Genomic DNA, 26,928 nt, shown 5'->3' on the forward strand with positions numbered 1-26,928 from the left:
CCTGCAATAATAATACCTGATGGGTATAATGGTATATCACCTGCAATAATAATACCTGATGGGTATAATGGTATATCACCAGGGAAAAACTCACCAGGAATTGCGGATTCTGCTGCAGGAGATGCGTCCGGCTCTGGACAGCAAACCACAAAGATCTGTGACCATAAAGCCCTAAAGAGGACACACAAGGATCAGTCCCAGTCACCGCCTCTCCTATACAGTGATGTCTCAACCTACAATATTACCATCGTAACTTGAGACCAGAATCAATATACAACATACAATGTTACAAACAGTCAGGATCTGCGGAACATGTATTTAAAAAAAAAAAAAATAATCGCCCAATGAAAGTGGCCATTTTACTGGTAAAATCCCAGTGTTAGTGAAGTGCATGCACTGGCTGGCTGCCTGGTACCACCTTTTTACAGTACAGTGTGATACTACATGTCCTGTACTGCTGCGTGTGTCTGGTATCTCCTCTATACAGTATAGTGTGATACTACATGTCCTGTACTGCTATGTGTCTGGTATCTCCTCTATACAGTATAGTGTGATACTACATGTCCTGTACTGCTGCGTGTGTCTGGTATCTCCTCTATACAGTATAGTGTGATACTACATGTCCTGTACTGCTGCGTGTGTCTGGTATCTCCTCTATACAGTATAGTGTGATACTACATGTCCTGTACTGCTGTGTGTCTAGTATCTCCTCTACAGTATAGTGTGATACTACATGCCCTGTACTGCTATGTGTCCTATACAGTATAGTGTGATACTACATGTCCTGTACTGCTGTGTGTGTCTAGTATCTCCTCTCTACACAGTATAGTGTGATACTACATGTCCTGTACTGCTGTGTGTGTCTACTATCTCCTCTCTACACAGTATAGTGTGATACTACATGTCCTGTACTGCTGTGTGTGTCTAGTATCTCCTCTCTACACAGTATAGTGTGATACTACATGTCCTGTACTGCTGTGTGTCTAGTATCTCCTCTCTACAGTATAGTGTGATACTACATGTCCTGTACTGCTGCGTGTGTCTGGTATCTTCTCTATACAGTACAGTGTGATACTACATGTCCTGTACTGCTGCGTGTGTCTGGTATCTCCTCTATACAATATAGTGTGATACTACATGTCCTGTACTGCTGCGTGTGTCTGGTATCTCCTCTATACAGTATAGTGTGATACTACATGTCCTGTACTGCTGTGTGTCTAGTATCTCCTCTCTACAGTATAGTGTGATACTACATGTCCTGTACTGCTGTGTGTCTAGTATCTCCTCTACAGTATAGTGTGATACTACATGTCCTGTACTGCTATGTGTCCTATACAGTATAGTGTGATACTACATGTCCTGTACTGCTGTGTGTGTCTAGTATCTCCTCTCTACACAGTATAGTGTGATACTACATGTCCTGTACTGCTGTGTGTGTCTAGTATCTCCTCTCTACACAGTATAGTGTGATACTACATGTCCTGTACTGCTGTGTGTGTCTAGTATCTCCTCTCTACACAGTATAGTGTGATACTACATGTCCTGTACTGCTGTGTGTGTCTAGTATCTCCTCTCTACACAGTATAGTGTGATACTACATGTCCTGTACTGCTGTGTGTCTAGTATCTCCTTTCTACAGTATAGTGTGATACTACATGTCCTGTACTGCTGTGTGTCTTGTATCTCCTCTACAGTATAGTGTGATACTACATGTCCTGTACTGCTGTGTGTCTGGTATCTCCTCTCTACACAGTATAGTGTGATACTACATGTCCTGTACTGCTGTGTGTGTCTAGTATCTCCTTCCTACAGTATAGTGTGATACTACATGTCCTGTACTGCTGTGTGTCTAGTATCTCCTCTCTACACAGTATAGTGTGATACTACATGTCCTGTACTGCTGTGTGTCTAGTATCTCCTCTCTACACAGTATAGTGTGATACTACATGTCCTGTACTGCTGTGTGTGTCTAGTATCTCCTCTCTACACAGTATAGTGTGATACTACACGTCCTGTACTGCTGTGTGTGTCTAGTATCTCCTCTCTACACAGTATAGTGTGATACTACATGTCCTGTACTGCTGTGTGTGTCTAGTATCTCCTCTCTACAGTATAGTGTGATACTACATGTCCTGTACTGCTGTGTGTCTTGTATCTCCTCTACAGTATAGTGTGATACTACATGTCCTGTACTGCTGTGTGTCTGGTATCTCCTCTATACAGTATAGTGTGATACTACATGTCCTGTACTGCTATGTGTCTGGTATCTCCTCCCTACAGTATAGTGTGATACTACATGTCCTGTACTGCTGTGTGTCTAGTATCTCCTCTCTACAGTATAGTGTGATACTACATGTCCTGTACTGCTGTGTGTCTAGTATCTCCTCTACAGTATAGTGTGATACTACATGTCCTGTACTGCTATGTGTGTCTAGTATCTCCTCTACAGTATAGTGTGATACTACATGTCCTGTACTGCTATGTGTGTCTAGTATCTCCTCTATACAGTATAGTGTGATACTACATGTCCTGTACTGCTGTGTGTCTAGTATCCCCTCTACAGTATAGTGGGATACTACATGTCCTGTACTGCTGTGTGTCTAGTATTCCCTCTACAGTATAGTGTGATACTACATGTCCTGTACTGCTGTGTGTGTCTGGTATCTCCTCTACAGTATAGTGTGATACTACATGTCCTGTACTGCTGTGTGTCTAGTATCTCCTCTCTATAGTATAGTGTGATACTACATGTCCTGTATACATGTCCTGTGTCTAGTATCTCCTCTATACAGTATAGTGTGATACTACATGTCCTGTACTGCTGTGTACCTGGGTCAGGATGAGTTGCTCCTTTGGGCACCAGGTGAGGGCGGCTTCACGTTATGTTTCTGGGACCCTGTGTGATCTGTACAAAACCCTGAAAATGCTCCAGTCCTCTACATAGAAAGACATTTCGAGTCTCTTGTAGAGATGCCACAACATCAGAATTTAGATTTTTTTATTTCAATACTCAATACGATTTTGATTTCTAAGTATGAAAAAAAGCGCTTAAAATACAACTATAATGCCCCAGCACATTTTTATTTATGTGCCTTTTTGATCACTTTGTTACATTTTATAGTCCGGACAATTACGGGTGCAATGATTTCAAATGTTTATTTTTATTTATTAATTTACAAAAAGGAAAAAGCGGGGATTAGAACTTTAAAAATTAAATAAAATTCATAATAAACACTTATTAATTCCCCTGTACCTCCCAGCATACTTCCTTGTGCACCACAACTCCCAGCATACCTCCTTGGAGCTGGCGAGTGCGAGGGACCACTGCACCGGTGGGAGGGGGGATGGTTAAATGACTGCTGCCCACGGGATCACGGGCTGCAGTCATTTGCAGTGGGGGCCGCTCCATATGCAGCAGACTCCTGAGGAGGTGACACTAGGGGGCGCCACAGAGAACACGGCCAGCGCTCAGCTAGCCGCTGGCCATGTTCTTTGCACCATAATTTATGTTAAAATGCACATCATGCACCAAGAAAGAGCAAAGGGGTGGATCATGTGACAGCATGACGTAGGAATGGCCGCCGTGGACGCCGTGCCCTGGGTGACCCGCTTCGCCCCGTTGCGGGGGCTGCCCGGTGTGGATGGCCGCCGCTCCCGTGGTCGGCGATGGGCTCCCTGGCTCGGACGCCGGTCCAGGTGGCAGACTGGAGATTGGGGCCAGATGGAGACTGTTTGGCAGCCCACCGCTTGTAGTGCCCTGGGTGGACTGCTGGACAGGATGGCGCTCCTGCGAGATCTGCATTGTGATGCAGCATAAAGGACGCGCAGTAAGGCACCCTGGGAAGACGCTAGGAGCGGACGAGCTCCACGTGTGGGAGCTGTGGTCTCTGTGTACCCGAACACCGACTGGGCTCATGGCCTCTGCTTGGAGTGGAATACTTTGTGTTCCTGGAGAACAGAGTCAGAGGACCAAGGGGGAAGCAGCTTAAAGGGGTCAGACACTTTATAGTAAAATAGTTCGGTGTACAGTATTAGTAGGTGTACTCACTGTATATACTGACAGCACCTCCCTGTACTCACTGTATATACTGACAACAGCTCCCTGTACTCACTGTATATACTGACAGCACCTCCCTGTACTCACTGTATATACTGACAGCACCTCCCTGTGTACTCACTGTATATACTGACAGCGGCTCCCTGTACTCACTGTATATACTGACAGCACCTCCCTGTGTACTCACTGTATATACTGACAGCAGCTCCCTGTGTACTCACTGTATATACTGACAGCACCTCCCTGTGTACTCACTGTATATACTGAAAGCACCTCCCTGTACTCACTGTATATACTGACAGCACCTCCCTGTACTCACTGTATATACTGACAGCAGCTCCTTGTGTAATCACTGTATATACTGACAGCAGCTCCCTGTGTACTCACTGTATATACTGACAGCGGCTCCCCATGTACTCACTGTATATACTGACAGCACCTCCCTGTGTACTCACTGTATATACTGACAGCACCTCCCTGTACTCACTGTATATACTGACAGCAGCTCCCTGTGCACTCACTGTATATACTGACAGCACCTCCCTGTACTCACTGTATATACTGACAGCACCTCCCTGTGTACTCACTGTATATACTGACAGCACCTCCCTGTACTCACTGTATATACTGACAGCACCTCCCTGTACTCACTGTATATACTGACAGCACCTCCCTGTACTCACTGTATATACTGACAGCGGCTCCCTGTGTACTCACTGCATATACTGACAGCAGCTCCCTGTGTACTCACTGCATATACTGACAGCGGCTCCCTGTGTACTCACTGTATATACTGACAGCGGCTCCCTGTGTACTCACTGTATATACCGACAGCGGCTCCCTGTGTACTCACTGTATATACCGACAGCAGCTCCCTGTACTCACTGTATATACTGACAGCAGCTCCCTATGTACTCACTGTATATACTGACAGCAGCTCCCTGTGTACTCACTGTATATACTGACAGCGGCTCCCTGTGTACTCACTGTATATACTGACAGCAGTTCCCTGTGTACTCACTGTATATACTGACAGCACCTCCCTGTGTACTCACTGTATATACTGACAGCACCTCCCTGTACTCACTGCATATACTGACAGCGGCTCCCTGTGTACTCACTGTATATACTGACAGCAGTTCCCTGTACTCACTGTATATACTGACAGCAGCCTCCTGTGTACTCACTGTATATACTGACAGCAGCTCCCTGTGTACTCACTGTATATACTGACAGCGGCTCCCTGTACTCACTGTATATACTGACAGCACCTCCCTGTACTCACTGCATATACTGACAGCGGCTCCCTGTGTACTCACTGTATATACTGACAGCACCTCCCTGTACTCACTGCATATACTGACAGCAGCCTCCTGTGTACTCACTGTATATACTGACAGCGGCTCCCTGTGTACTCACTGTATATACTGACAGCGGCTCCCTGTGTACTCACTGTATATACTGACAGCGGCTCCCTGTGTACTCACTGTATATACTGACAGCGGCTCCCTGTGTACTCACTGTATATACTGACAGCGGCTCCCTGTGTACTCACTGTATATACTGACAGCGGCTCCCTGTGTACTCACTGTATATACTGACAGCAGCCTCCTGTACTCACTGTATATACTGACAGCAGCCTCCTGTGTACTCACTGTATATACTGACAGCAGCTTCTTATGTACTCACTGTATATACTGACAGCAGCTCCCTGTGTACTCACTGTATATACAGACAGCAGCTCCCTGTACTCACTGTATATACAGACAGCAGCCTCCTGTACTCACTGTATATACTGACAGCAGCTCCCTGTACTCACTGTATATACTGACAGCAGTTCCCTGTACTCACTGTATATACTGACAGCAGCTCCCTGTGTACTCACTGTATATACTGACAGCAGCTCCCTGTGTACTCACTGTATATACTGACAGCAGCTCCCTGTGTACTCACTGTATATACTGACAGCAGCTCCCTGTGTACTCACTGTATATACTGACAGCAGCTCCCTGTGTACTCACTGTATATACTGACAGCAGCCTCCTGTACTCACTGTATATACTGACAGCAACTCCCTGTGTACTCGCTGTATATACTGACAGCAGCCTCCTGTGTACTCGCTGTATATACTGACAGCAGCTCCCTGTACTCACTGTATATACTGACAGCACCTCCCTGTACTCACTGTATATACTGACAGCGGCTCCCTGTACTCACTGTATATACTGACAGCACCTCCCTGTACTCACTGTATATACTGACAGCACCTCCCTGTACTCACTGTATATACTGACAGCAGCCTCCGTGTACTCACTGTATATACTGACAGCACCTCCCTGTACTCACTGTATATACTGACAGCAGCCTCCTGTGTACTCACTGTATATACTGACAGCACCTCCCTGTACTCACTGTATATACTGACAGCAGCTCCCCATGTACTCACTGTATATACTGACAGCAGCTCCCCGTGTACTCACTGTATATACTGACAGCAGCTCCCCGTGTACTCACTGTATATACTGACAGCAGCCTCCTGTGTACTCACTGTATATACTGACAGCACCTCCCTGTACTCACTGTATATACTGACAGCACCTCCCTGTACTCACTGTATATACTGACAGCACCTCCCTGTACTCACTGTATATACTGACAGCAGCTCCCTGTGTACTCACTGTATATACTGACAGCAGCTCCCTGTGTACTCACTGTATATACTGACAGCATCTCCCTGTGTACTCACTGTATATACTGACAGCATCTCCCTGTGTACTCACTGTATATACTGACAGCAGCTCCCTGTACTCACTGTATATACTGACAGCAGCTCCCTGTGTACTCACTGTATATACTGACAGCACCTCCCTGTACTCACTGTATATACTGACAGCAGCTCCCTGTGTACTCACTGTATATACTGACAGCATCTCCCTGTGTACTCACTGTATATACTGACAGCAGCTCCCTGTACTCACTGTATATACTGACAGCAGCTCCCTGTGTACTCACTGCATATACTGACAGCACCTCCCTGTACTCACTGTATATACTGACAGCAGCTCCCTGTGTACTCACTGTATATACTGACAGCAGCTCCCTGTGTACTCACTGTATATACTGACAGCAGCTCCCTGTGTACTCACTGTATATACTGACAGCAGCTCCCTGTACTCACTGTATATACTGACAGCAGCTCCCTGTGTACTCACTGTATATACTGACAGCAGCTCCCTGTACTCACTGTATATACTGACAGCAGCTCCCTGTGTACTCACTGTATATACTGACAGCACCTCCCTGTACTCACTGTATATACTGACAGCAGCTCCCTGTGTACTCACTGTATATACTGACAGCAGCTCCCTGTACTCACTGTATATACTGACAGCAGCTCCCTGTGTACTCACTGTATATACTGACAGCAGCTGTCAGTATATACAGTGAGTACACAGGGAGCTGCTGTCAGTATATACAGTGAGTACACAAGGAGCTGCTGTCAGTATATACAGTGAGTACAGGGAGCTGCTGTCAGTATATACAGTGAGTACACAGGGAAATGCAGTCAGTATATACAGTGAGTACAGAGAGGTGCTGTGAGTATATACAGTGAGTACAGGGAGCTGCTGTCAGTATATACAGTGTGTACACAGGGAAATGCAGTCAGTATATACAGTGAGTACACAGGGAGCTGCTGTCAGTATATACAGTGAGTACAGGGAGCTGCTGTCAGTATATACAGTGAGTACACAGGGAGCTGCTGTCAGTATATACAGTGAGTACACAGGGAAATGCAGTCAGTATATACAGTGAGTACAGGGAGGTGCTGTCAGTATATACAGTGAGTATACAGGGAAATGCAGTCAGTATATACAGTGAGTACAGGGAGCTGCTGTCAGTATATACAGTGAGTACAGGGAGTCGCTGTCAGTATATACAGTGAGTACAGGGAGCTGCTGTCAGTATATACACTGAGTACACAGGGAGCTGCTGTCAGTATATACAGTGAGTACACTTACTAATACTTTGTACTGACCCATTTTACTATAAAGTGTCCGACCCCTTTAAGAATCTCTGAGACTCCGAGGTTTGGAGGAGAAGCACTTGCCGATCCTGATGAATGTATCTGTCCGGGGGCAGAACTGGAGGAGAAATTCATGAATTTCCTAGAAGAAGTGAAGAGGACTGTACCCCCTCATTCTTGAGAGCCACTGTGCGAATCCCTCTCACCCTCCAGGAAAAGCTTACCCGAGGCAGGCGGGACTGTGACACTGAACCGCTAAGCCCTGTCTAAGTTTATGCTGCATATATATGACATTTTCTACTCTTGATGGAGTGAAGGGCGGGATGTAGTTTATATGTTGGGCTGGGCATAGCAGATTCCTAAATGTTATGGGGCGCGCGCTCAGCCTCCATATTGCGTGATAACCTCCCTCTTATCCTGTGTAGATCATAACTGAAGCCTCAATACTAGAGATACATACCTGAGGAAAACCTCTCTGCAACATATGGGAGAGTGCTACACCCCTGAATGTCTATTATTAATGTTTGCCCGTCTTATTACTATAAGGTAATGAGATTTCTGTGTGACGCTATGAGTGGTATATCTTATTGGAACGGTTTATGTCTTTTTGTTAGCAATTTAAAGGGTAAAAGATATTGGTGTGTCCCCACTTTGAAATGCCAGTAAAAAAGTAGCAATAAAAAAAATCAGGGGGTAACACTGCACTTAAAGTAAACACCAAAATGGAAAAATATTTGAAATCACCCACCCCACATGCTAAGGCTAGGCCTCAGAAAGGAGCATCCCCCGGCCAGGATGCGCTGCATTAGAAGAGGAAGGGACAAATGCAGGGGAGGGGGATGAAGGACACTTTCTGAGGTGCAGAAATCCAACTCAGGGCTACTGGATGCTAAGGATCAAATTGGAGGTCTCGCTATGGAATCCTCCTTAAGGGTGCCGTCACACGTACTGTATCGCTGCATTTTTATCGCTGCGTGTTTGGTGCGATTCTTACATGCGAGTTTTGATTTACACATGAAAATCATGTAAAAATCAAAACTCGCATGTAAAAATTGCAGCAATAAAAACGCAGCGTTAAATACGCAGCGATACGGTATGTGTGAAGCTACCCTAATACGAGATGATTTAAATTAAATTAGGGAACGAGGACTGAGGGTTGAAAGAGCTGTACGTGGATTAGAAAACCAGATGAACGAGGTTTTAAAGAAGCAGTTCACTTTTTATTTTTTTCGCCCCCCCGGTTAGCCGCTGTCAAGTATACTTACAGAAGATGATCGGTGTCCCGTTCCCGTCGGTCAGTTCCGTCCCGCGGTGCCGTTCACATCGGGCGCGCGCTCACTTCCGCCGGCGCTGTGACTCCTCTTCTCTCCCTTGTCATTTGAACGCCGGAAGTCACGCGCTTCCATAGAGAATGCATGGAAGCGAGTGACTTCCGGCGTATAATCACTGGGCAGAGAAGAGGACTCGCAGCAGCCGGCGGAAGTGAGCGCGCCCCCGATGTGAACGGCACCGCGGGACGGAACTGACCGACGGGAACGGGACACCGATCATCTTCTGTAAGTATACTTGACAGCGGCTAACCGGGGGGGCGAAAAAAATAAAAAGTGAACTGCTTCTTTAAGTAAGTTGGATACTTTATCTCAGGACAATACATCACTCCACGGAAAAAAATGACAGAATTAGAGGACAGGTCCATGCGGTCCAATATCCGGATATTAGGTTTTCCAGAGGGTGTAGAGGGAGACGGTAGGGGCTGATAATCTTTCCAGTTTAATGTAGAGAGAGCGCACAGCGTGCCTGGCAGGGCTCCGCCTCCAGCCCCCCCCCCCCCACTATTAGTTAAGATCCTACTCTCTAGAGATAGGGACATCATATTGAGGAGGATTAGGGAGATCAAGGATTTAACATACAACGGGCAGATAATAGCTTTATTTCTGGATTTTTCAAGAACACAAAAGAAGAGGGGAGCTTTTAGAGAAGTTCAACGCCGGCTGCATAGGTTTCAAACAGCTCAGGAGGCCTCAGAATGGCTAGGTAGGGAAGGAGTACAAAATGTAGAATATGGAATCTGTCTTTATGCATAATAAGGTTTATTTTCTGTGCTAGACCGGTGGGGTGGGGGAGGGAACAGACCCGGGGGGTAGGTGAAGGATTAGGGACTGGTTGGTGGGGGTGGAGAGAGGAGAAATTTACGTCTTCTTAAGGAGGCTCAAGACGCACATGCATTGCTCCTCCTTGAGAAAGCTCAGCATAAATCTTTTTTTTCAGGATCAGAGGAGGTACGCGGAGGCGGGGAAACCTAATAAGCTTCCCGCAGACATAGTTAAAATCACAAGATCCAAGGAAAAGAATAGAAGCTATTAAAGGAACCTATATTCCTCGGAAGGGCAAGCCTCTGGAGAACAACTTAACCAGTTCTTCGAGGGTGTGGAGTTACCAGCGGTTACAGCCGATCATAGAACTAGGCTAGCCAGGGATATCTCTCTAAGGGCCCTATCCCAACGGACGATTATCGTCTGCATAATCGTTAACGATTAACAATCTCAAACGACCGCTATTGCAAAAGACCTGAAAACGTTCACTCATTTCCATGGAACGATAATCTTTACTTATGATCGTAATTGCGATCGTTTTTTCTTTGCTATTTATTTGCTAATGCGCTCACATCTATTGCGAACGACAGGACGATGTCTTATTCAATGCGAACGATTTGTGAACGTTTTGCGAACGAGCAACGATAAAAATAGGTCCAGGTCTTATATATTGATCAACGATTTCTCGTTCGGTCGTTAATCGTTAACTGCATTTCAACCGAACGATTATCGTTTAGATTCGAACGATTTAACGATAATCTGAACGATAATCATCCAGTGGAATAGGGCCCTAAATCGAACTGCAAATGGCCCTGAGGGCTATGCCCAATGGGTCTACCTCTGGACCAGATGGGATCCCAACAGTTTTATAAAACACTGAGGTCTTATTGCCAATCCTGCTCAAAGTAATGCATGAATCCTGCTTATCAGGCAGACTGCCACAATGTATGGCCACAATGGTGGTCTCCCCCCCCCCCCCCCAAAAAAAAAAAGATGTTACCGAGTGCGACGCTTATCGTCCCATTTCTTTACTAAACTCAGATGCTAAGCTCTTTTCTAAAATCTTGTTGCAGAGAATAAAGGAAGTAGTGGGATCATAGACTGATGAAGACCAAACTGGCTTTATCCTGCAGAGATTAACCCACATGAATATTGAGCGAGTTTGTGTGGAAATTCAGGTTGGGGGGTCCGAGCCCCGCTCTATCCTGTCATTAGACACCACTAAGGCATTTGACAGGGTAGAGTGGGGTTATTTATGGAAGGCTCTAGAAGTTTACGGTTTCGGCCATAATATAATAGCCTGGATCAAGATGATGTACGATTCCCCTAGGGCGAGGCTATGCATTAATGGGGGCATGTCTGACTGGTTTGCTTTGACTCGCGGCACCAGGCAGGGGTGCCCTTTCTCTCCAATATTATATGCCTTGTACATAGAACCATTAGCAACTACTATTAGACAGGAATCATCAATAAAGGACTTTGGGTTAAAGTCAGATCAAGGGAAAATGATCCTCTATGCCGACGACATGCTGGTCATGGTGCAGGACCCAAAGAATGCGATTCCCAGAGTGATGGATCATCTGGATCGATTTGGGGGCATTTCGGGGCTCAGAGTTCATTGGGGCAAGTCGGCATGTCTCCCAATCGGTCGAGAGGAAACATTTCCAGATTTTGGGCTTATAAAGTTAAAAAGATGATAATTTTAAGTATCTGGGGATTAATATAGCGAGGGACCTTAGGAGGTATGCCAAGCTAAACTTAAAGCCTCTAATTAAAAAGCTGGAAAAGAAAAATAATATCTGGCTCAGACTGCCATTATCACAAGCTGATCACATTGCACTTATTAAGGTGATAGAACAGCCCCAATTAGTGTACGTGCCGCATCGGTTTGGGTCCCCGATAAATGGTTTGCCCAAATAGAGATCTTATTAAACCGTAAGCGGGGGGGGGGGGGGGAAGGGGGGTTGGGGGCGGCTCTCACTCCCGGACTTTATATAGCATTACTAGCATTACATTTGCAAAGCATTCAGAGGAATTAGGGTACAATTTTAGGGAAGTATATAGTGGGGTTTAAATATAAAATATGGTAAGCACCGTTTTAAGGTTTTGGAAGCTGGTGAGAGCAGCCACAAAGATTTCACATATTTTGGTTTATGGAATAAAGTATGGAAGAACACTAAGAAATTGTGTCGAATTGTGGGGAGCACGCAATTTACCTCATTATGGGGCAATCCAAACTTAGGGGAATTACCGTATTTTTCGCTTTATAGGACGCTACTTTTGATAAGACGCACCCCTAATTTTAGGGGGGAAAAATAGAAAAAAATAATAATTTTGCTCATTGTCACATGGTGTAAAGGGTAAAGGGTAAATTTAGCGTATTTCATACCTTATTTCATATCATACGTCATGGAGTTTGTTCAAGTAAAAAGTCACCTTTTATCAACTGCAGATTGTATTAAGTGGGCGTGATCTCAGAATGCACAAAGGGGGGACAGGGTCACTTTAAGATTCACACACAAGGTAATTTCACGTATTTTGGCAGTAAAAAGGAATAGAAAAGGAGAATTGGGTACGTTATATAAGACAATTCTAAGATTAAAGGGGTAGTGCGGCGCTAAAAAATTATTCACAGAATAACACACATTACAAAGTTATACAACTCTGTAATGTATGTTATGTCTGTAAATGGCCCCCTTCCCCGTGTCCCCCCACCCCCACCCGTGAACCCGGAAGTGTTGGTGCGCTATACATTACCTGGCCGAGTCCCTGCCACCCGCCCCCCCCCCTCCGCCGCGTCACAACTGTGCTCAGCCGCAATTGGCTGAGCACAGTTATGCTCAGCCAATCACGGCTGAGCATCGGATAACACTGCAGAAGGCGGCCGGCATTCGGAGCAGACGGAGCTGTTCGCCGGCCGAAGAAGACGTCACTGAATGAAGATCGGAGACGGGTGAGTATAGCGCACCACACTTCTGGGTACACGGGGAAGGGGGCGATTCACAGACATAACATACATTACAAAGTTGTATACCTTTGTAATGTTTGTTACTATGTGAATAATTCTTTACCGCCGCACTACCCCTTTAAGCACAGATAAAGCACATACGAACTGCAAACAAAAATGGGAGCTGATGTCGGTGTAATCACAGAGGAGGAATGGGAAAATATTTACAAAATGGAAAGTATATCTACTATAAATATGAATTATAAACTTATTCAGTGGAAAATTATTAAGAGATTGCATTATTCTCCTCAATTCCTTAATAAAATAGGTAAACATACATATGCAACATGCGGGAAACGTGGTTGGCATAAGGCCTCGAATTTTCACTTCCACTTGTAGCGTGGTCCAAGAATACTGGCAGAAGGTTATGACTCCATAGAAGCCGTGGAAGGGTGAATGGGAGTTCCTCTGGGCAGTCATGGAGGAGTGTGGGTTGGGGGATAAATTTATAGGATTAGTAAAGCTGATGTATAGGGAAGCTAGTGCCATGGTCAATGTAAATGGCCAATGTTTGGCCCCTTTTCGGTTGGGTAGGGGAACGAGGCAGGGGTGTCCTCTCTCCCTCTTGCTCTTCACCCTGACTATAGAACCCCTTGCAAACTACATCAGGAGTGACCCACAAATTGTGGGATTTGGGGCGGAGGGTGAGAGGGACAGAGTGTCACTCTATGCAGATGACATCCTTTTATTTTTGCAGGACCCGGAAATAGCAGTCCCGAGGGTCATTCATTTAATAAGGGAGGTGGGTAGTTTTTCAGAGATTAAAATCAACTGGGACAAGTCAATATTAATGCCCCTAAATAAGGAATTTGGGGGATCCTTCCCCCAGTTAAGGGTTTTGGAGGTAGGAAGAAATTTTAAGTATTTGGGGATAAATATATCTAGGAACATCGCTGAATACAATAGAATAAACTTAATTCCAGTTGTGAGAGAACTGGAATTAAAGGTTGAGATATGGAGGAGACTCCCCTTGGCAAAAATAGATAGAATAGTTTTAATCAAAGCAGTCTGTTTACCAAAAATTCTCTATGTTTTCGGGGTTGCCCCAATTTGGATAGAGAGAAAGCACTTTAAGAGGATAATAACTATGATGAATTATTTGATTTGGGGGAGAAAAAGGGTTAGAATGAGATACGAACTGTTAGCTATCCCTAAGAGTAGAGGAGGCTTGGGTCTTCCGGCCTTTGAAACATATTTCATGGCTTCCCAGCTGGTTTGGTTATTGAGGTGGAGGGAAAGTACTTTTTTGTCACAGCTTGGGAAAAAGGAGGAGGAGTTAGGTTATGATGTGTTTCAGAGGCAGGACTGATGGATGAGGGCCCACTGGGGAATGCCTTGGGTAGACTCTGGGGAGCACTTAAAGGGGAGGTAGGGACTCATCTATATTTGGAGCGTACCCCATTATGGAACAATAGCAAATTAACTGAAGTGGGTAAATTGGGGGTATTAAAATCTTTGGCCAGTAAAGGTATAAAAACAATAGGAGATGTGGTGCAACATGGGAAAATTAAGAACTGGGAGGAAATAAAGGAGGAATTTAGTCTGAGTAAAGATAGATGGTTTGATTACTTGAGATTGTGTAATGCGTTGAAAATTATGGAACGTAATGGAAATTTGGCTATAGTGCACGTCCCTATTATAGATAGAATAAAAGAGGGCCTCTTTGTAAGAGCATTTCTGGAATGTATAAATATTTGCAAGCGGGAGACCTCTATCCATTTAAAAGTCAACAGGGGTGGGAGAAGGAAATAGGGAAAATAGAGAACTGGCCCAAAATCTACCAAAACATTAAGAATGTGTCTCCCTCGGGTGGACAATTTTTTATGTGGTTCATAGATTGTACTATACCCCCAGTGTACTTAAAAAATTTACGAAGGGTAAGAGTGATAGCTGCCCTAGATGTTGAGAGAATGGAGGTAACTTTGAACATATGATATGGTCCTGCGGTAGACTTAGAGAATTCTGGGAAAGTGTCTTTCTAGGTATTGAAGCAAAATGGGGATCTCGGGTGGATAGAGATCTGAAAGTGGTGATCCTGGGAGACACCACCGGTGTTAAAGGTCCAAAAAGGAGGGTGAAATATCTGTTAAGACTGTGTTTTTATGCTAAACTGGTAATTATAAGAAATTGGTTTGCCACCAAGCCTCCCAGAATCCATCAGTGGGAAAAATGTATTACGAAGTTTGAATGTTAGGGCAAGCGAGAGAATCTAAAAGTAAAGACTTTTTTTTTTTTTTTTTTTTTGGGGGGGGGGGGGAGGGGAGTATAGGGACAGTGTAGGTAGGGGAGGTCACTCTTCTGGATCAGTTGGAATATTTAATTTGGATTTGTTTCTTGTATTATGTTGGTGATTATTTTTATATATATTTTTGGGGTGAATATTATTGTAAAATTGTTAAAAATAAACTTTGTGACACAAAAAAAAATATATATGAATTATAATCTTATTCAGTGGAAAATTATTAAGAGATTGCATTATTCTCCTCAATTCCTTAATAAAATAGGTAAACATACATATGCAACATGCGGGAAATGTGGTTGGCATGAGGCCTCGAATTTTCACTTCCACTTGTAGCGTGGTCCAAGAATACTGGCAGAAGGTTATGACTCCATAGAAGCCGATTTGCCTAATACTGGGAGGTACAGCTCAGATATCAGATCATCAATTACTGATCGCAAAGCTGTTACTTATAGCAAGGGCGATTCTCATGAGACACCGGGTGGATACAGAAACTCCTCTCCATTTCCGCCACAGACGCCGGCTTCTCATTACCAGCAAACACTAAATTAATGATCTCCTCACCGCAGTCCTGCGCGCCAGGTGACCGAGGTCGACATCTCTGCTGAGCGGGACGGAGGCGGTGAGTATGGCGAGTATGGTAAGCCGCTGCTCCTCTGTGGGGGCGCTCAGGGAAACCTCATGTAGAAAGCAAGAGTGGAGGTCCAAAGGGACATCCTGGAGCCGAGATGTGGTAGAGACCACCAGGAAGGGAAGATCCCTGTAATAAAGAGGCTGGGTGAGGACAGAGACCCCTGTACACCCTGCCTGTAGGAGGACAGAGACCCCCTGTATAAGGGACACATACCAGTGGGGGTGGGTGGTCCCCCGCAGGAGGCTGCACAGAGACCCGATCACCCTGGTGTCCTCCCCGGCACCATCTCGATCCTTCCCCAGTAGGTCCAGGTGATGAAGCAGCAGGACACATGGCCGACACTCTGCAGCGTGAGAGAAGATGGAGCGCAGGCGGGAGATGCTGCTAGCGCTACTGTCCCTGCACAGTCGCGCACATTCTACCTGTAAAACACTGCAGGTGAGGGCCACAACCAGGGGGGCCCGGAGGCAGGCGCTGGAGGCCACAACCAGGGGGGCCCGGAGGCAGGCGCTGGAGGCCACAACCAGGGGGGCCCGGAGGCAGGCGCTGGAGGCCACAACCAGGGGGGCCCGGAGGCAGGCGCTGGAGGCCACAACCAGGGGGGCCCGGAGGCAGGCGCTGGAGGCCACAACCAGGGGGGCCCGGAGGCAGGCGCTGGAGGCCACAACCAGGGGGGCCCGGAGGCAGGCGCTGGAGGCCACAACCAGGGGGGCCCGGAGGCAGGCGCTGGAGGCCACAACCAGGGGGGCCCGGAGGCAGGCGCTGGAGGCCACAACCAGGGGGGCCCGGAGGCCACAACCAGGGGAGCCCAGAGGCTGGCCGGCAGGCGCTGGGAGCCCACCTGATACAGATGGACGTTCAATCGGCTGCACGCAGCTCGTACCACCGTGGCTTTTCCGCTGCCTTTCGGACCAGTGAGAAGGAGCCGTCCACCGGTCTCCAGAACGTCACTCCTGTGGGGGAAGAAGAGAATTAGGTATCCAGGTGCCACAGCAGAGGATTTGTAACAGTGTACCAGAACTTACACATTGTGCAGATGGGGCAGGAAAATCCGACAGATGTCATCCACTGTGTGTGAGAGGCCAGCCGGGAAAAGACTGCTCCACAACATGTGACCATCACGAGACGGAAAGGAGGGGATGAAGCTGTGTATACTGCCCACCTGGGATATACAGGACACCATAAGCTCTGGTTTCAAACATACACTTCTGGTGTATATACGTATACACAGGCTACACGCGTACACCAACCTGATAGAGTGTGGTGTGATCTGTGTCAGCCACATAGCCCTCGCACTCAGACTCCGACTCCACGCTTTGCACCTTAAAGTAGAGATCTGGACACCTGAAGGGGAACACATGTATACATCCACATCCTGGGGTGCCCCCCCCCCCACAGACCCCGGTACCCAGCCACATCCAGGGGTGCCCCCCTCCCCACAGCCACATCCAGGGGTGCCCCCCTCCCCACAGCCCCCGGTGCACATACACATGGAACAGAAACCATCCTCAAACACATACAAACCTGACTGGGATCGATGCCTTGTGGAGCTGAAATTCAGAATGTGAAAGAGAAGAGACACACAGGACGTCACCCACCTGAACGGCTCTAATGAGGCAGAAAGAGGAAGGTTACTGAATGTACACAGGAAAAGGGTTGTAGCTGAGACGCACATCAGGCCAGAAAACTAAACCATAGACGTGTGGGCGGGGGTTGAGAATCTAATCCATAGACGTGTGGGCGGGGGTTGGGAATCTAATCCATAGACGTGTGGGCGGGGGTTGGGAATCTAATCCATAGACGTGTGGGCGGGGGTTGGGAATCTAATCCATAGACGTGTGGGCGGGGGTTGGGAATCTGATCCATAGACGTGTGGGCGGGGGTTGGGAATCTAATCCATAGACGTGTGGGCGGGGGTTGGGAATCTAATCCATAGACGTGTGGGCGGGGGTTGGGAATCTAATCCATAGACGTGTGGGCGGGGGTTGGGAATCTAATCCATAGACGTGTGGGCGGGGGTTGGGAATCTAATCCATAGACGTGTGGGCGGGGGTTGGGAATCTGATCCATAGACGTGTGGGCGGGGGTTGGGAATCTGATCCATAGACGTGTGGGCGGGGGTTGGGAATCTGATCCATAGACGTGTGGGCGGGGGTTGGGAATCTAATCCATAGACGTGTGGGCGGGGGTTGGGAATCTAATCCATAGACGTGTGGGCGGGGGTTGGGAATCTAATCCATAGACGTGTGGGCGGGGGTTGGGAATCTAATCCATAGACGTGTGGGCGGGGGTTGGGAATCTAATCCATAGACGTGTGGGCGGGGGTTGGGAATCTGATCCATAGACGTGTGGGCGGGGGTTGGGAATCTAATCCATAGACGTGTGGGCGGGGGTTGGGAATCTAATCCATAGACGTGTGGGCGGGGGTTGGGAATCTAATCCATAGACGTGTGGGCGGGGGTTGGGAATCTAATCCATAGACGTGTGGGCGGGGGTTGGGAATCTAATCCATAGACGTGTGGGCGGGGGTTGGGAATCTAATCCATAGACGTGTGGGCGGGGGTTGGGAATCTAATCCATAGACGTGTGGGCGGGGGTTGGGAATCTAATCCATAGACGTGTGGGCGGGGGTTGGGAATCTAATCCATAGACGTGTGGGCGGGGGTTGGGAATCTAATCCATAGACGTGTGGGCGGGGGTTGGGAATCTAATCCATAGACGTGTGGGCGGGGGTTGGGAATCTAATCCATAGACGTGTGGGCGGGGGTTGGGAATCTAATCCATAGACGTGTGGGCGGGGGTTGGGAATCTAATCCATAGACGTGTGGGCGGGGGTTGGGAATCTAATCCATAGACGTGTGGGCGGGGGTTGGGAATCTAATCCATAGACGTGTGGGCGGGGGTTGGGAATCTAATCCATAGACGTGTGGGCGGGGGTTGGGAATCTAATCCATAGACGTGTGGGCGGGGGTTGGGAATCTAATCCATAGACGTGTGGGCGGGGGTTGGGAATCTGATCCATAGACGTGTGGGCGGGGGTTGGGAATCTGATCCATAGACGTGTGGGCGGGGGTTGGGAATCTGATCCATAGACGTGTGGGCGGGGGTTGGGAATCTAATCCATAGACGTGTGGGCGGGGGTTGGGAATCTAATCCATAGACAGACATAAAGGAGGGGAATTAATACAGAAACATTGCTCAGGGAAGTGAACTATTTTAGGCAGAGGGATGGAGGGAGAGTCACCGGGACCATAAGGGAAAACTAACAATGTTTGGAAAGTTTAAAGAATAATGAAAAGTGGGAGAAGAGAGGACACTGAGAAGGCGACAAGCTCCGTGGGGCGCTGTTCACACATGTGCTGGAAGTATTCATGAGTATATAATACATGGGAAAATCCTCGCAAGGTTTACCCTGACTATAGTGTGAAGACGCCTTGGGGAGACATGCTGGGAAGAGGGGAGCACGGGGCTGACCTGGGGGTCTGGAAGTGCTGACACAGTGCCTGCTGGAAGGTGGCATCACTACGGTAGGATGGAGACTTTACCACATCCAGGTGAAGCAGCCTGGCGACTGGAGGCTCCGTGAGAGCAGATCGACCCTCCTGCGTGGGCTCCGTACTGAAACGCTGTGGGTGGAGAGAGGAGAACAGTGAAGGATCCAGTGACAACAACTCACAATTTCACACGGAAACATGCAAAGCCATAAAGCGGAAAAATCAGAAGACATCAGCATAGCAGGCGCCCTGCAAACGTGCAAAGTAACAAGGTGTGTCCTCCCACACTCCACCAGGACGACGGGAGGTCACCCTGTCCATGTGGCTACAGGAAGACTGCTAAATCTGCCACCAGCTTCTCCTAAAGAAATAATATTGTTATTATTATAGCGGGCCAGAAGCCAGCACCGAGTGCATAGCATTAGCTTGAGAACACCACCCCCCCTCCCAGGCGTGGGCTGGTCTCCACTACTCCCCCTTAGGTTTACAGCCCAAAAGCCCTATAACCCCAAAGTGTGATGATTCAGAAGATGTACGTGGCATATGGCTAGGCACTAGGTATGGAATTATGGTGCCACTCAGTCGGGAGATGTTTACTTTGCCCCTCTGATCTGCTAGGGGAATGCCTGCTCATCTATCAGAGAGAAGGAGCTCTGGACACTGGGCCCCCTGTGGTTAGCTTTGGGCAATGACTACCCCTTATATCGCCAATATACACTCACCGGCCACTTTATTAGGTACACCTGTCCAACTGCACGTTACCACTTAATTTCTAATCAGCCAATCACATGGCGGCAACTCAGTGCATTTAGGCATGTAGACATGGTCAAGACAATCTCCTGCAGTTCAAACCGAGCATCAGTATGGGGAAGAAAGGTGATTTGAGGCCTTTGAACGTGGCATGGTTGTTGGTGCCAGAAGGGCTGGTCTGTGTATTTCAGAAACTGCTGATCTACTGGGATTTTCACGCACAACCATCTCTAGGGTTTACAGAGAATGGTCCGAAAAAGAAAAACCATCCAGTGAGCGGCCGTTCTGTGGGCGGAAATGCCTTGTGGATGCCAGAGGTCAGAGGAGAATGGGCAGACTGGTTCCAGCTGATAGAAAGGCAACAGTGACTCAAATAGCCAACCGTTACAGCCAAGGTAGGAGAAGAGCGTCTCTGAGCGCAAAGTACACAGTATGGGCTACAGCAGCAGAAGACCACCCGTTACTAGCATGCTGTACCTAATAAAGTGGCCGGGGAGTGTATATATAGTCAATACATACAGTATAAATTAATATTTTATACTTATTATCCTCCTGTATGAGTGTATATATCTCCCCATTCTGTGTAGGTATACAGCAGTGTATTATATACTTATTAACCCCCTGTATGAGTGTGTATATATCTCTCCATTCTGTGTAGGTATACAGCAGTGTATTATATACTTATTATCCTCCTGTATGAGTGTGTATATATCTCCCCATTCTGTGTAGGTATACAGCAGTGTATTATATACTTATTATCCTCCTCCTGTATGAGTGTATATATATATCCCCATTCTGTGTAGGTATACAGCAGTGTATTATATACTTATTATCCTCCTGTATGAGTGTATATATCTCTCCCCTCTGTGTAGGTATACAGCAGTGTATTATATACTTATTATCCTCCTGTATGAGTGTGTTTATATATCCCCATTCTGTGTAGGTATACAGCAGTGTATTATATACTTATTATCCTCCTGTATGAGTGTGTTTATATATCCCCATTCTGTGTAGGTATACAGCAGTGTATTATATACTTATTATCCCCCTGTATGAGTGTGTATATATCCCCATTCTGTGTAGGTATACAGCAGTGTATTATATACTTATTATCCCCCTGTATGAGTGTGTTTATATATCCCCATTCTGTGTAGGTATACAGCAGTGTATTATATACTTATTATCCCCCTATATGAGTGTATATATATATCCCCATTCTGTGTAGGTATACAGCAGTGTATTATATACTTATTATCCTCCTCCTGTATGAGTGTGTATATATCTCCCCATTCTGTGTAGGTATACAGCAGTGTATTATATACTTATTATCCTCCTGTATGAGTGTGTATATATCTCCCCATTCTGTGTAGGTATACAGCAGTGTTTTATATACTTATTATCCTCCTGTATGAGTGTGTATATATCTCTCCATTCTGTGTAGGTATACAGCAGTGTATTATATACTTATTATCCCCCAGTATGAGTGTGTATATATATCTTTCCATTCTGTGTAGGTATACAGTAGTGTATTATATACTTATTATCCTCCTGTATGAGTGTGTATATTTCTCTCCATTCTGTGTAGGTATACAGCAGTGTATTATATACTTATTATCCTCCTCCTGTATGAGTGTGTATATATCTCTCCATTCTGTGTAGTTATACAGCAGTGTATTATATACTTATTATCCTCCTGTATGAGTGTGTATATATCTCTCCATTCTGTGTAGGTATACAGCAGTGTATTATATACTTATTATCCTCCTCCTGTATGAGTGTGTATATATCTTTCCATTCTGTGTAGGTATACAGCAGTGTATTATATACTTATTGTCCCCCTGTATAAGTGTGTGTATATATCTCTCCATTCTGTGTAGGTATACAGCAGTGTATTATATACTTATTATCCCCCTCCTGTATGAGTGTGTATATATATCCTCATTCTGTGTAGGTATACAGCAGTGTAGTGATGTCACGATTCCAAAATGTTGAGTTCGATACCGATACTAACTTTTTTATTTCGATACTCAATACCGGTTCGATACTTAGTAAAGTATAAAAAAAAAAAAAAAAAAAAAAAAAAAACACAGGGGTAGAAATATAGTCACTAGTCATTATCATTAATACAATTCTGCTCTTCCAAATAGCCTGATCACTAAAACAGCTCTGCTATACCAAGCGATAAGACAGCTCTGCTGCACCACCCATCACTAAGACAGCTCTGCTGCACCACCCATCACTAAGACAGCTCTGCTGCACCACCCATCACTAAGACAGCTCTGCTGCACCACCCATCACTAAGACAGCTCTCCTGCACCACCCATCACTAAGACAGCTCTCCTGCACCACCCATCACTAAGGCAGCTCTGCTGCACCACCCATCACTAAGGCAGCTCTGCTGCACCACCCATCACTAAGGCAGCTCTCCTGCACCACCCATCACTAAGACAGCTCTGCTGCACCACCCATCACTAAGACAGCTCTGCTGCACCACCCATCACTAAGACAGCTCTGCTGCACCACCCATCACTAAGACAGCTCTGCTGCACCACCCATCACTAAGACAGCTCTGCTGCACCACCCATCACTAAGACAGCTCTGCTGCACCACCCATCACTAAGACAGCTCTGCTGCACCACCCATCACTAAGACAGCTCTGCTGCACCACCCATCACTAAGACAGCTCTGCTGCACCACCCATCACTAAGACAGCTCTGCTGCACCACCCATCACTAAGACAGCTCTGCTGCACCACCCATCACTAAGACAGCTCTGCTGCACCACCCATCACTAAGACAGCTCTGCTGCACCACCCATCACTAAGACAGCTCTGCTGCACCACCCATCACTAAGACAGCTCTGCTGCACCACCCATCACTAAGACAGCTCTGCTGCACCACCCATCACTAAGACAGCTCTGCTGCACCACCCATCACTAAGACAGCTCTGCTGCACCACCCATCACTAAGACAGCTCTGCTGCACCACCCATCACTAAGACAGCTCTGCTGCACCAGTTACCAAGATTGCGGAGGAAGAGAAGAGGAGGTTACACAGGATCCCACACACTACAGCCGATCTTATCTGCTCCTCTCAGCCCCGGCCACCTCCCCCACCTGCCAGCCGGCTGGATCCTCACATGTGCTGCACTTCCCCCGGCCTCCTCTCCCGGATCTCACAGAACCCTGCTCTCCCTCTTCATCCTCCCCACCTCCAGCCTTCTCCGTCCTCCTCTCTCCGTGACCTCCCACTCTCCCTCTCCAGCCGCTCTCCTCTGTGCAGCTCCGGCTCCTCTCCCGGACATCCCGCTCTCCCTCTCCGTACCCCTCTCTCCCGGACCTCCCGCTCTCCCTCCAGCCTTCTCCTCCGTCCTCCTCTCCCGCTCTCCCTCCAGCCTTCTCCTCCGTCCTCTCTCCCGGACCTCCCGCTCTCCCTCCAGCCTTCTCCTCCGTCCTCCTCTCCCGCTCTCCCTCTCCAGCCGCTCTCCTCCGTGCAGCTCCGGCTCCTCCGCATAAATCATCTCTCTGATAACAGAGTCTGGCGGAGCCGGACTGTTATCAGAGAGACACCAACAGCGGGGGTCTGTTACACACAGTAGCCGACCCCCGCTGTATATGGAGCGGGCTCAGGAGGAGTCAGATGCCGCTGTCAGTGTGACAGCGGCATCTATATACTTAAATAGCCGGCACTAGCAATAGCCAAGTGCCGGCTATTTAAAATTGGCGCCAATGGGAGCGGAGGGAGGGAGAGCAGAGGAGGAGACTGCAGGGGGCAGGGGGAGGCACATAGAGAACACGGCCGGCGCTCAGCTAGCCGCCCACCGTGTTCTCAGCTTAACTTAAAGTTTCGATACCAGGAAATCCTGGTATCGAACCGTTTTTTTGCCCGAAATATCGATAGTAGTATTGATATTTCGGTGCATCGTGCATCCCTACAGCAGTGTATTATATACTTATTATCCCCCTCCTGCATGAGTGTGTATATATATCTCCATTCTGTATAGGTATACAGCAGTGTATTATATACTTATTATCCCCCTGTATGAGTGTGTATATATCTCCATTCTGTGTAGGTATACAGCAGTGTATTATATACTTATCCTCCTGTATGAGTGTCTATATATCTCTCCATTCTGTGTAGGTATACAGCAGTGTATTATATACTTATTATCCTCCTGTAAGAGTGTGTATATATCTCCCCATTCTGTGTAGGTATACAGCAGTCTATTATATACTTATTATACCCCTCCTGTATGAGTGTGTATATATCTCCCCATTCTGTGTAGGTATACAGCAGTGTATTATATACTTATTATCCTCCTCCTGTATGAGTGTGTATATATCTCCCCATTCTGTGTAGGTATACAGCAGTGTATTATATACTTATTATCCTCCTGTATGAGTGTATATATATCTTCATTCTGTGTAGGTATATAGCAGTGTATTATATTCTTATTATCCTCTTGTAGAAGTGTGTATATATATCCCCATTCTGTGTAGGTATACAGCAGTGTATTATATACTTATTATCCTCCTTCTGTATGAGTGTGTATATCCCTCCCTTCTGTGTAGGTATACAGCAGTGTATTATATACTTATTATCCTCCTGTATGAGTGTGTATATATAAGTATATAATACACTGCTGTATACCTACACAGAATGGGGAGGTATATACACACTCATACAGGAGGGGGATAATAAGTATATAATACACTGCTGTATACCTACACAGAATGGAGAGATATATACACACTCATACAAGAGGATAATAAGTATATAATACACTGCTGTATACCTACCCAGAATGTAGATATATACACACTCATACAGGGGGATAATAAGTATATAATACACTGCTGTATACCTACACAGAATGGAGAGATATAAACACACTCATACAGGAGGATAATAAGTATATAATACACTGCTGTATACCTACACAGAATGGAGAGATATATACACACTCATACAGGAGGATAATAAGTATATAATACACTGCTGTATACCTACACAGAATGGGGATATATATACACTCATACAGGAGGTTAAGTATATAATACACTGCTGTATACCTACACAGAATGGGGATATATACACACTCATACAGGAGGAGGATAATAAGTATATAATACACTGCTGTATACCTACACAGAATGGATATATACACACTCATACAGGAGGAGGATAATAAGTATATAATACACTGCTGTATACCTACACAGAATGGGGAGGTATATACACACTCATACAGGAGGATAATAAGTATATAATACACTGCTGTATACCTACACAGAATGGGGATATATACACACACTCATACAGGAGGATAATATCTCCATTCTGTGTAGGTATACAGTGTATTATATACTTATTATCCTCCTGTATGAGTGTGTATATCTCTCCATTCTGTGTAGGTATACAGCAGTGTATTATATACTTATTATCCCCCTGTATGAGTGTATATATCCCCATTCTGTGTAGGTATACAGCAGTGTATTATATACTTATTATCCTCCTGTATGAGTGTGTATATACCTCCCCATTCTGTGTAGGTATACAGCAGTGTATTATATACTTATTATCCTCCTCCTGTATGAGTGTGTATATACCTCCCCATTCTGTGTAGGTATACAGCAGTGTATTATATACTTATTATCCTCCTCCTGTATGAGTGTGTATATATCTCTCCATTCTGTGTAGGTATACAGCAGTGTATTATATACTTATTATCCTCCTGTATGAGTGTGTATATATCTCTCCATTCTGTGTAGGTATACAGCAGTGTATTATATACTTATTATCCCCCTGTATGAGTGTGTATATATCTACATTCTGTGTAGGTATACAGCAGTGTATTATATACTTATTATCCTCTTGTATGAGTGTGTATATATCTCTCCATTCTGTGTAGGTATACAGCAGTGTATTATATACTTATTATCCTCCTCCTGTATGAGTGTGTATATATCTCTCCATTCTGTGTAGGTATACAGCAGTGTATTATATACTTATTATCCTCCTATATGAGTGTATATATCTCTCCATTCTGTGTAGGTATACAGCAGTGTTTTATATACTTATTATCCTCCTCCTGTATGAGTGTGTATATATCTCTCCATTCTGTGTAGGTATACAGCAGTGTATTATATACTTATTATCCTCCTGTATGAGTGTATATATCTCTATTCTGTGTAGGTATACAGCAGTGTATTATATACTTATTATCCTCCTCCTGTATGAGTGTGTATATATCCCCATTCTGTGTAGGTATACATCAGTGTATTATATACTTATTATCCTCCTCCTGTATGAGTGTGTATATAGATCTCCATTCTGTGTAGGTATACAGCAGTGTATTATATACTTATTATCCTCCTCCTGTATGAGTGTATATAGATCTCCATTCTGTGTAGGTATACAGCAGTGTATTATATACTTATATATACACTCATACAGGAGGATAATAAGTATATAATACACTGCTGTATACCTACCTACACAGAATGGAGATCTATATACACACTCATACAGGAGGAGGATAATAAGTATATAATACACTGCTGTATACCTACACAGAATGGAGATCTATATACACACTCATACAGGAGGAGGATAATAAGTATATAATACA

The 26,928-nt window shown here is 45.8% G+C and overlaps 1 protein-coding gene across 2 annotated transcripts in view; it reads right to left on the minus strand.

Moving 5' to 3' along the window:
* Window positions 1-26,928, minus strand: part of PEX6 (peroxisomal biogenesis factor 6) — an 88,874-nt gene that overhangs the window by 59,249 nt on the left and 2,697 nt on the right. For both annotated transcript variants that reach the window (XM_069954396.1, XM_069954395.1), the window contains exons 2-9: window positions 19,529-19,680; window positions 17,579-17,662; window positions 17,305-17,398; window positions 17,080-17,216; window positions 16,896-17,007; window positions 16,268-16,476; window positions 15,985-16,180; window positions 95-171 (exon numbers count right to left, since the gene is read on the minus strand). In XM_069954396.1, the coding sequence (XP_069810497.1) occupies window positions 95-171; window positions 15,985-16,180; window positions 16,268-16,476; window positions 16,896-17,007; window positions 17,080-17,216; window positions 17,305-17,398; window positions 17,579-17,662; window positions 19,529-19,680 (1,061 nt within the window). The remainder of the gene's footprint in view (window positions 1-94; window positions 172-15,984; window positions 16,181-16,267; window positions 16,477-16,895; window positions 17,008-17,079; window positions 17,217-17,304; window positions 17,399-17,578; window positions 17,663-19,528; window positions 19,681-26,928) is intronic.

Source organism: Dendropsophus ebraccatus, chromosome 15 (assembly GCF_027789765.1).
Source record: "Dendropsophus ebraccatus isolate aDenEbr1 chromosome 15, aDenEbr1.pat, whole genome shotgun sequence".
NCBI lineage: Eukaryota > Metazoa > Chordata > Amphibia > Anura > Hylidae > Dendropsophus > Dendropsophus ebraccatus.